The following is a 12,011-nucleotide window of genomic DNA, read 5'->3' on the forward strand; positions in this document are numbered from 1 at the left end:
GCCATCCTGAGAGCTATCAATCAGCTCCTGCATCTTCCAGAAGTCTGCTGCTTTCACATAGGCTGAGATTTCACAGTTCTGTGCAGTAGACTGTAGAATATGTCCTAACGTGGTAATTAGAGACTCTCATTAGTATTACTTGAGAATGGCACAAGTCAGCTGGAAATCACACAGCAAAATACTTTCACTGCTCCTTCATCTATCAAGATAACAAGTTAATCTTCACATTTGAAAGGAAAACATATAATTGTGCTATATTAGTACTGCTTAACTTATTCCTACAAAAGCCACAGTTTCAGAAGTATAATTTTCAATCATACTTTTGCACCAAATTCTGTTGTAAATGAGCATCATTTCTTACTTATTGAAGGAGGAGGTGCTTTCTTCGAGAGTTTCATCAGTTTCAAGGCAAATATAAGACAGGAAAATGTTGCATTGCAAAATCTTTGTGACCTCACTAATGTGTTGCACAGCTGCAGAGTGTTTAATGCATACTAGGTATACAATATAAATAGAAAGGGAAAATAAAGTGAAAGAAGATGCATCACCTGGCCTTGAAACATAGGTATTTCAAACCATCACTTGCATATGAAATAATGGAAAACAAATTGATTTTCAAATAAGAGTGGAAAGAAGCATTCCAAAGCCCCAGATATTACAGGGATCTGCGAATTCTAGTGCAACATATTCTTGTTTTCTTTTTACAGAGAGAAAAGTTCATAAAGCTGCTGGATCAATTGCACAATTCTCTGAGGATTGATTTATCTAAATACAGGGTATGTATTTAAATTATTTTCATTAGCAGCAGTTTCTAGACTTCTTTACTCCATGTTTTTGGAATACCACAATATTTTAAATTTTTCATATTACAAGTGCGGGAGCATTATCAAAATGTGCCTACTCATGTCCAAGGGATACTTAAGTACTTCACAGGCAGAATTCAGATAACATGAACATCTCTAATCCTTCCAAGCAGCACCTTATGTTTTCTTAGAGGCTTTTTGACTAATTCAAGGATTTTACCTGTAACACTAATTTTGCACAATTCCTCTTTCCCTGCTTCACCAGGATAATTTTCCTGCCAGCAATTCTGAAAGACTCCAAGATCTGAAATCAACTGTGGACCTGCTAACCAGCATCACTTTTTTTCGGATGAAGGTACTGTCCTGCCCTTGCACAAATAAATTTCCTGAAGGAAACAAAAAATTTACCTTTTTAATTAGTTTAAAGTCAAGTTGCATAAGTCATACTTAGCTGAATGCCTTAGGAGTCATACAGAATAATGGTTTTCTACTGATATAAAAAATCACAAGTCAAACAACAAAATAGATCTGATAACTATTTGCCTTAGTCTCTCCAGAGGTTGAGATCTAAGTGGTCTGCAAATATTTTTGTAATGGAATGGTACACATTGATATCACTGAATGAAAAAAGAGAAACACAAAGGAACCTTTGTTGTAATAGCATGTGATTCCATTGCATTAGGCAACTACATAAAGAGAATTAAAATAATCCGTTAAGTTAAAGTTTGAGTTAATGTAGCCTGAAATGGAGTAAAAAGATGAGCCTTTTGCTTTCAATAAATAACTGGTATTTGGCTGATATTCAAAAGAAAGCACATAATTATACGGTTTAATTACTGCCTAAATAATAAAAAAAAAACTTGTAAAACGTAAACCCTGAGATGTTAAGATGTAAATTCTTGTGCACACATGCCTCCTTCATCGTATAAATATTTTAATTCAAATAAAACTTAGTGATAAAATTTACTTGCACTTATTTTAATATATCTTTGAACTAAATCCACATTAATTCAACACAATTTTAATTATTTTATCATTGCTTTATTTGAACACTTTTTACCCTGTGTAACAGAACTACATTCAACACTTGGATTTTTTGTGTTCAATTTAATTCTGACATTCTCCCATTTGTGAAATATTTCATTAGGTCCTGGAATTGCAGAGCCCCCCTCGAGCCAGTACTGTGGTGAAAGACTGTGTAAGAGCCTGCCTGGATTCAACTTATAAATACATTTTTGACAATTGCTATGATCTCTATTCCCAATTAGTGGATCAGGTAAGGTCAAAATGAACTTGTTTTGTGCTATGGCTCATTGTTGTTGTTAGTTTTGCCTGTTAGTCATTCATTGCTGTTAGTTTGCCTGTAGTAAACAGAAAGCCTTCTGGTGCTCCTTCATGTCAAAGCATTCATACTTTCATTTTATTTATGCATGGAGGAGCAGCATACCATAAAACACCCATAAATAGCTATGAACTCTAAAACGTTTAAGATTAGTTTCAAAATGGATACATTAACCCATAATGTAGTCATCAAGTTGGACATGACTCTGAAATTTCCCAGTGGTTCTGGGGAAGATGACATTTGATTGATTACTGTTCATTTGAGATCTGTAACAGGAAAATAGTTATTTAAAGTCTAACATTTCCCTTCTGTAGCTTTAGGAAAAAAAAAATTTAATTTGCTGAAAGTAATACAGTCTTTCCAGCTTTATATTCTAGCACCAATGATGCATACTTGGATCCAAGCTTTAGTAACTGCTTTAAGAAAGCAGAGGATAATTCTGGAATATTTCTTTATATTAGTCTGTCAGGTTGACCTGTCAATGCAAAATAATTCTAGCATTTGTTGTGTTCCAAATGTCACGCAAAATCCTTGAGAATACTGATTATTTTTTATATAATACAGTCATTCCATGAGTAATGTTAGAATTAATTACTGTCTTAAAGGAGCATCACTTCTTTATCATATTACGTCCTGTACCTTGTATTTCCTTTTTGGATTGTACACTGGAAAAATGGTAGTTCTTTGACTATTCCAGCCTTGACCAGGATTAACTCAGTTCTCTGGCAAATGCATTTTTTTTCTTGTGTATAAAATTAATAAGAACACTTATACTAATGACATAAGACTTCAAATGAAATTTATTAGAAAGCATATTTCACTTAAATCCAGGATATGAATTCCTGTATTTTAGGAAAGGTGATATTTGCTATCTATTCAACATTTCTGAAAAGAATTTAATTGGATTCCTGTTATGTGAGAAAAGTTTGGAAAAAGTAAGAATTTCTCACCAGCACCAATAAGCACTCCACACTTAGTGTTGATGTGTGTTTATCCTACAACAGATTATATTGTAAGCAGAGTAAGAGTATGAATTAGTGGAAGGAGCAGCTTCAGGCATCACATCTATTTACATCATAAACTGTTCTGTTTTCTTGCTAACATTTACTCTGCAGCAATTTGATCTTGTCTGGTAAATATAATATGAAGTGCTGCTAGACTGGGTATTACATAAGTCTGCAGTTTATCAGTAGATTCTAGTCCTCAGTAAACAGCTAAAAGTGATGAAGTCTTACCTCTGCAAAGCATTGTAACAACTGCAAAAGCTTATCTGTATTCAAAAAAATTGACAACTTTTTAATGTGAATCCATGCAGTCGTTTAACCTGTCTGTTTTAAAATACGGTTTTAAAGTGCAGCGATGTTACAGCTTTTCTGCTGGGTAAAGAATGTAAAACTTGCTTAAGTAAGGATTCTCTCCCAATTATATTTGAGGCAATGTTATTATAGGTTTCTCTCACACAACTCTACTTAATGGTGGAGAAATAAGAAGTCCTGAAATAAATAAATAAAATCCACAAGTATACACTCAGTTGGAAAACTGAGTTAACTGCATTTCACTGTATTTTTGCACCTCTTGAGTCCTCTTTCACAGGAGTTCCAGCAGGGACAGTTTTATATGGAAATTTTAAGCAGGCAATTGTCTGTATAGTTACGATCACCAAGCAATGCAAGAAACTTCAGTGAAGTGTAAAAAGCAAAATTTAAAATAAGTAGATTGCATTCAAAATAATATATTTCTAACAGCAAATCACATCAACAATCAAACAAAAAATTCAAGCAATATATATATATTCTTATCATATATAATCTTAATGCCAGACACTAAAACTTTTTCACAGAAGGTGGGAGACAATTCTGAGAAATACAACTGGCCTAACTTTAATAGAGAGATGAGTAAAATTAATTCAAAAGACCTGAATTCTACATCAACTCTTGAGTTGTACAATGAGAGTTTGTTCAGCTTGATCCACTTAGGCTTTCCTAGCAATATATCCAAAGGTGCATTTGGTTTTAGGAACACTTAAGTATGCAGCTTGTTTGAACCTATGGTCCTGGAGCCTTTCCAATGACTCCAGGTGACTGGCTTGTGGGGCCACTGTTCTAGTAATGAAGCAGTAACCAATATTGTAATTAACATTTCATTAGCTTTGTGTCCAAGCCCGTTAGATTAAACCAGATTCCACCCTTAAGCCTTCCTCAGTACCCATTCCCTTATCTCTGCTCGCCTCCCAGTCAGGTGAGGTCTGCTCCTCTCAGAGGGAGGGAGCTCATCCCAGCGTGGCTCTGCAGCACAGGAGGTTCATGTTTTAGCTGCACAGCTGAGCTTGGAGCTGAGAGTATGGAGAATTGAAATCGATGAGCCCCAAAGCAGCAAGAAATGGTTCTTATGTAGGTCAGCACCTGCTCTCACTCAGGGGAAGGACTGGCAGCTGCTGTCCTGCTGAGGCCCCTGCACGCTCAGGGTGTGTGTCCGTGTGTGACTCGGGGTAACCACCTCCTGCAGCTGCTTTTGGCTGCAACCTAAAAGTCTCATAGATGCCTGCCACAGTATTTCTAGAAAACATGCTTCAGGTCTGATTGTGTGGGATTGTTGAGTTTGGGGTGAAAATAGATCAATGGCTGTTAAAATTGAGGGCACTCGAACTGGAGTTTTTGGATGTTTGCCACTATAAATGCAACAAGTAAATCACAAAGTATGCTCAGCAGTCTCCAATTCCTCTTTTTATTACTCTCTACCTTTGTGTCAGGCAGACAATCGCCATTAAAAAGCTAATGTCTTGCAGCAAAATATCACCCCTGAGGATATTTCCTGGGGTGAAGCATTGCAACTGCTAACAGTATGCAAAAATGTCATACTACAGTTCCACACCGGAATACAAAGAATAGCTGATGGCAAAAACCAATGACTACCACAGACAGTAAAACATGATAGCTTGACAGTCTTACTGACATGTATATTGCTATCCTCATTATTAGAGACAAAGCCCTGTGATGTAGAACTATCAAGTTCCTTATGCAGCTCATGCAGTATTTTCTCTTTTTAATTAACAGTTATCTGAATGAAGTGCTTAGCTGCCCTATGGAAAAAAAAATGTCCTGGAGAAGTAGTTAGGAAGCATTTTGATACCTTTCTGACTCAATTTACAGATATGTCACTCTTTCTATTTTCCTGAGAAAACAAATTTTGAAATCCTGGCTGGTGCTCACAGTGACAGATGTCCCTTCAATAATTCTTTTTGCAGTCTTCTCCACTGAGTGACACCAATGAAATTCAGACCATACCCTTCATGTTATCTGAAGAACTCCTGATCAGTACAGATAATTGATTTTTAGGGTCTCCTGTATCTTCATTGTACTTGTGCCAGTGTGGCACTAATTAGATATATCAGCTATTTAATTTGTTTTCACGCTGACAGTTTCTTTTGAATGGGTATAATGAGAGTGAAAAAAAATATCTAGATTGAAATCAAATTTCCACCACTGTTTTACCTCATGATAACAGCACTGCACCAAGCCTGCCAGAGTTGGGGAGGCATTTGGAAAATACTGCCAAACACACCGTGTGGTTTTAGGCATTATACTGCATAGGAATCCAAGAGTTGGACTCTGGCCCCTTCCAACTCAGAGCATTCCATAATTCTATAATGCTTCTACAAAGGTATCTTGATGTACATAAATCAAATAATAGTGCTGACAATAATAAGGTAAAAGAGCTTGAATGATTCTGATCATTTGTAACACCCCAGGTAGATTTTAGGATCAAGAATGGAAATAACATTTCCGGGGATGGGCAGAGTATGCCCTTTCATTTCAGGGCACAAAACTACATCTGTAATGTGAGACTTTTTATAAAATACCTTCTCTGGGACTTTTGAAAAGGTCATACAGATTTTAAGCCCTTTCCAGAGAATTTTTGTAGAAAGGACCTTCTTGTGCAACTATTACTTTATAAATTAGTTACTTTTTGCTATCTTTGTTAAAGAACAGAATTTCACATTGAAAAGGCTGCCTCAGCTGTATGTCGCTTGCTGTGAAATACAGTTCTTGGATAAGATGTGGAGCTACATATGAAGTGGCTTTGTCTTCTGCAGCTACCTTTCACTTGGTCTGATTTAACAAGCTTCTAAGAAAAAAATGGTCTATTAGACATACATCCTTAGTACAGAAACAAGGCCTTTTTAGTAAAAATATAATGTATTATATTATAATATAAGGGATTGTATTATATATACACATATATATATGTAGGGAAAGCCTATATATAAGGAAAGCCCTTGTGAGTGACATTAATGCTCTAATGTTCATCTCCATATTGAAAATCTCTCTCATTTGCATGCACAGTTGTTAATTGTTGGTGACACCAGATCCACCATCCTTTGACCTGATTCTGAGCTTTATTTCTATTGCTTTAGACTCTCAGGAGGTACCCTTTGTAGCTTAACTGAGTATGTAGCAGTGTGATTAATGATACTTGTCTAAAATATTCCACAGTAGTCACAAAGTGAGTTTCAAATAGGTGTTGTTGAAATTCCCTTTCTGCCATTCTAAATGCTATTCATAGATAAAAGCTAATTGAGGTTAAAATAACATTTAATTAATTCACTGTGACACTAATACAGTGTTAGGCATATTCAAAAAGATACCAAGTCCACTGTAATAGTCATAGTTGGACTAGGAGTGAGAAATACAGGAAACACATGTTTAAACTTGCAGGATCTCAGGCATGTTTATTTTCTGACTTACCAGCTGAGACCCTTTCAGTCTTACACAGCAGTGTGGAAGAACATGTGTAGATCTAGCCTGAGCAGACATAGCTCTCTGTGGCAGAAATTATTTGTGTATGTGTCCACAGAGAATTAAAAATATTCTTTTCATATTTGGGTCCCTACAATGAAGTTATTTATTGGACATTGGTAAGGAATCTGATCCTTCTGCCAAACAAAGGAATGCGAAATGCTTTTGCCTAGAAAATTGTAGGCTAAGAATTCATAAATAAAAACTGTAGAGACAAAGTCTATCTGTAAATGCACATTTTAGTGAAATTTAAGAATGTAAAATTCTCAATAAAATAAAGGGAAATTCAACTGCTTTTTCATTTAGACCACACATCCTAAGCAGCTGTTAGGCTGAATACCTTTAGCGTATAATTCAAAACACAACATTAAACACTCCTCAGCGTTGATTTTTTTCAGTCTTTATTGTGTTGGGAATAAAAATTCTACTTCAACAGGCAATTATACCTGTTCTGAGTCTCAGCACAGCAAATAATTTAATAATATATCCAATTATAGTGTGAGCATGCACTAAAAACCAAGTCTCTATTGATCTCCTTTGCTGACATGACAATCTTTGCACTATGGTTCTTTGTGCACAGCCAAGTACAGTTTTTCATACGTTCTGCTCTGTTGCTTAGCCAATCTTCTTATTAAGAAACCAAAAATTCTTAATATGTCACTCTTCCCAATCAAGGAATAATCTATTGGTTGAAGTCCTATAGTATTTTCTCTAATAAAAATATATTCAATCTTGTTTTAACAGAGTAAGAAACAAGAAGTTCCTAAAGAAGAACAGGGACCAACAACAAAGAATTTGGATTTCTGGGCACAGCTTATTACTCTGATGGTCACCATTATAGATGAAGATAAAACAGCATATACACCAATCTTGAACCAGTAAGTAATTACTTTCTCTATAAAAACTAAAAATCATTAATTAATTAAAAATACAGTTAAGAAATACACCTGAATCAGAAGTTGTATTTTAAATAGAATCCAGGTAGATTTTTTTATACAGAATGTAGTATTGACATAGTTTGATAAAACCTTAGTGCTCTGAAAATGTAAAGAAAAGCTTTTGGTTTAGGAACATTAAAGACAGGTGGTATAGAAGTCATCTCAAAACTTTAAGTAGCAAAATATTCTACAAGAGAAATAAATGGATAGAAGGGAAACAGCAGTGACATTTCAGTGAATTTTCAGTGTTATGGTATGAGAGTATTGTGGCACACAGGATGTTCAAATCATGCTGAAACTCTTTTAGGTATGATTTTTAGGCATGTGATTGTAAAAAACAAAGAACTCCACAAAAAAGATCCTCTCTGAATTTACAATTGGCTGGCCAGACTGACCTGTAAATGTATGAAGTGGAGAGCACTATCCTGGAGATGGAAGTTGACTTCTCAGAACTGAAGATGTAGCAGATGAGGGAGGTACAATCAATAACCAGGACAAGTCAAATAACTTTAGGTAGATACATGAGTAGAAAGGAGAGAAACAATCGATAAATACAGAAAAAGGAGGCAGTGCTGGGTTTGAACACTAAATATATAGAAAGAGTGCAAAGGAACATGTTTCACATATTACAGCTGGAGAAACAGCCCTCACACTAATTGAAATGTGACGTGATGAGGCCCTGGGGAAATGTTCTAGCTCTTTGGAGCCATTTTACAGAGACTGCAGAAAATCTGGGCATAGTCTGGCTGAGATGATTTATGTAAATGTTAACATTGAAACCTACGTCTGTATTATGAATAAACAATTAATAGAGGTTTCTGCAATTGCATTTAATTGAATGCTCTAAAGGGGAGCAGGAACAATCTGTTCTTTTTAGCCACAATAGGGTAGATACTAGAAGGCACCCTGTACATTGCCTGTTGATAAAAGAATGGTACCATTCTATTTATTTAACCACAGTAAAAGTGACAAAGAAACTTCCTGATGATAACCAGAAGGTGAAAGATATTTCATTGACTTCTGACTCCTTCCTTTACTTGAAATAAATAAAGTATTGTTTCACTCCTGGATAATATGCATTTCTTTGTTCAATTGTCTCTTGCACTCATCTTATTGAGGAATAAGTTCTTACCCTGTAGATGAAAGAAAGCACTTTTCCTGTTTACTCCATTTTTATGACATAGTGTTGAGTTTCTCCATTAATGAAAGTTCAACCTTTTGTCTGACTGGCTGTATAAATAATACAGTCATTATAAAATACCTAATTGAGACAAATACATATATGTGATTCATTTCAGTCTCTTCATTGAATTTAAACAAGTGTAATTGCAGGTTAATTATCCTAAAAAATTTTCTAGCTGTATTTTTATACAAATGTGAGGGAGAAAGTAAAGACTTAAAGAATAGAGTTCTTTTAAGGGGATTAGTGGGTTCCCTAAAGTACAGATGAATGATTGTTTAAGATATGAAAAGAGAATCAGAAGTGGACGGAATTGGGACAGATTAAAGGAGAGAGTTTTTGTCTCTGCCTTCTCTCTGGCTTTTGCTGTTGTTTTTTGTAAGTGAAAGAGTGAACACAGGGAATAACATATCTTTTAGAAGTAGGAGACATCAGAAGTAAAAGATGAAGAGGCTGTGTGTGGAAAAAAACTTAAAAAATTGTTCAGAGTTGCTTTGGATACATTTTTTTTTAAAATAAAAGCTTCTCCTAACACAAAAGCACCATGTAAAAACTGGTGAGAAAAAAATAAGACAGCCTCCTCTCCCCTGCTTACCCCAGAAAAGAAAATGGGTTAAAATGGATGAATGGGAAATAAAAGTTGAATACACAAGAATACTGCAAAAATATGACTCCTTATTAGAAATATATGGCCATGCAGTGTCTCAGTGGACTATTCAGACCCACATCCATTGGAATCTTATTTTAGAAATGAGGTGGTTGAAGATGCCCAGGAGACCATTCTGATAAAAGTTTTCACAATTGTATAATATTGCTCAGAATTCTGCTCCTCAGCCAGTTTTGGAAAACCTATTTTTATTTCTACCTTGGAGGCAAAAATTATGCTGTGATTGAGTAGTTTGAACTGCATCAAATTATCAATCCAGATGAAACATGACATGATGGCCTCAGCAAGCGCTGTAGTCACTGACAGACCATACCAGACCACGCAGTGGGAGTGTGGGGGCAACCTGCAGTTCTTACATGACATGAGAAACTTGACAAATTTGAGGGGAAAAACATGGCCTGATATTTAAGTTGTAAAATCCTCATCCTAGAGGTTAAACAATGTAAAATGTGTTTGAAACCTGATTCACAGGCAAATCCAGGGCTTCCTGGCACTTCTAAACTTGCATTTTATGTGGTGTGAGACAGGAGAAATTGCCATCAAAATAAAATATCTATTCTAAAAAAAAGGAACATCAAATTAAGAACAAAATCTTCAACTCAAATATACTTCAGGCCACTGCACTTTTTTTCTCTTTTGCACATATACTCAGAACAGTCAACTTGTCACTGTAGTATGAATTTAAGCAAAAAGAAAACTCTGGTAGGAGTCTTAAATTTGTTCTTTACTGATCCTTCGATCATTGCAATGTTAGGATCTGTTTTCTCTGGAGAAAGAAAGAGTTCCACACAGTATGGGAAGGACCAACACATGAAATCTGCAGGAGCAAATTTCCTCATGCTTCAGGAGCTAAGATGTTTAATAACTCTGAAAAGTTGCAGATAATAACTTTTATTGTAGAAACACCATAACTGTAACCTACATGTCAGTGAGTTATAAAACATAGGTGAGTGGAAAAAAAATTATGGAAGGAAGTGAAAAAATCAGAGTACACTGTATCATGTCAGCCTAACTTTAGAATGTTTATTTCATAATGGAATGTGTATCTGATAGGTTTTGTGTCTTGATCAGTGATATTCCCCATTATCAATTACCCTTTATTCTGTGGAGCATATGAATATCACTTCTTTCATTGAACTTGTGAACATTATCCACTGTAACAAAGCTGTTCTCATTCTTTCACCATACCCACTGTAGCTTCAGATGTAACAATGTACAGACAGACACTGCTTAGTTATATAGACTATATACAGTATCTGTCTTGCTCATTACTTCTTCTTCAGGGAAAGGAGTTCAAAATAAAGCTTTGGATAGATGAGGATAGAGCAGAAAATGTAAGAATAAATGAGCTCTTTGCTCAGAGTTTAAATAGAATATATGTTTTCCAAAATCAAATAGAACTTTTTTCTTAAGGGTTAGTGAAGCAGTGGCCGTGGCCAGCACTCCACAGATGGTGAGATCTATCCTCATGCTGCATGCACAGCACAAAACTGAATGTATTCACCCCCTAGGACTGGTGAGATTTAGCACCTGGATGAGACTGAAGCCACCAAGTATGGAAAATGAGCTATTCTGAGAAAGTGCATCTGAGGTTCAGAGACTTTGATATTCTCAAAATGTAGCAGACTGGAAATTTGGCAGCACAAATTAAGAAAAAGCATTTTTAATTGTCATGGTAGAATTTTCTGACTTTACAGTTGAACTAGAGACATGCAGTACTGTCTGGGATAAATGCTTTTGGGGGTTATATGTTTTGCTTATACATTCATTATTTTCATTTTGTTTTAAGCTGAGTTCAATTTCCTTCCATTGATCTGTGGTTTTATACATAGCCCTTCATTAGAACTAGCCAATGAGAACTGTTTTCACTAAATTTTTGCTTAATTAAAATCAATGGAGAGAACACGTAAGTGGCTGTCTTGTACGTGTAATTTAGTATTTTCGGAAATACCTGGATATGGTCATGTATGGGCAATATAACTGTTCTGGATAAACTGAGATTTAATATAATTCTAAGAATGACATAGAAATTGGGAAAATTATGGTCTATGGGTCAGAAATAACTTTAGCAAGAGCAAGCTAAATGACTGACAGAGCACTCTGCTGGTTGTCCTTTTGCTTCACTGAGAAATGTGAAAATACATGGCTTTTACAAAGATTAGAAAATGTAATATGTAGAGATTTGCTTGGGAAATGTCTCTGATATTTTGCTCCTTAGGGATCAAAATCTGAAGTAGTTTGAAAAAGTTTTCTTACCTACAAATAAGGTGATAAAATTATCTAGA

At 35.4% G+C, this 12,011-nt stretch overlaps 1 protein-coding gene across 1 annotated transcript in view; it reads left to right on the forward strand.

Annotated features, from left to right (window-relative positions):
* Positions 1-12,011, forward strand: part of UNC13C (unc-13 homolog C) — a 120,647-nt gene that overhangs the window by 57,885 nt on the left and 50,751 nt on the right. The window contains exons 13-16 of the mRNA XM_088062958.1: positions 708-776; positions 1,069-1,158; positions 1,951-2,079; positions 7,686-7,819. Of these exons, the coding sequence (XP_087919084.1) occupies positions 708-776; positions 1,069-1,158; positions 1,951-2,079; positions 7,686-7,819 (422 nt within the window). The remainder of the gene's footprint in view (positions 1-707; positions 777-1,068; positions 1,159-1,950; positions 2,080-7,685; positions 7,820-12,011) is intronic.

Source organism: Pseudopodoces humilis, chromosome 16, assembly GCF_049639895.1.
Source record: "Pseudopodoces humilis isolate 2021_Gansu_Grassland_sample_001 chromosome 16, ASM4963989v1, whole genome shotgun sequence".
Classification (NCBI taxonomy): domain Eukaryota; kingdom Metazoa; phylum Chordata; class Aves; order Passeriformes; family Paridae; genus Pseudopodoces; species Pseudopodoces humilis.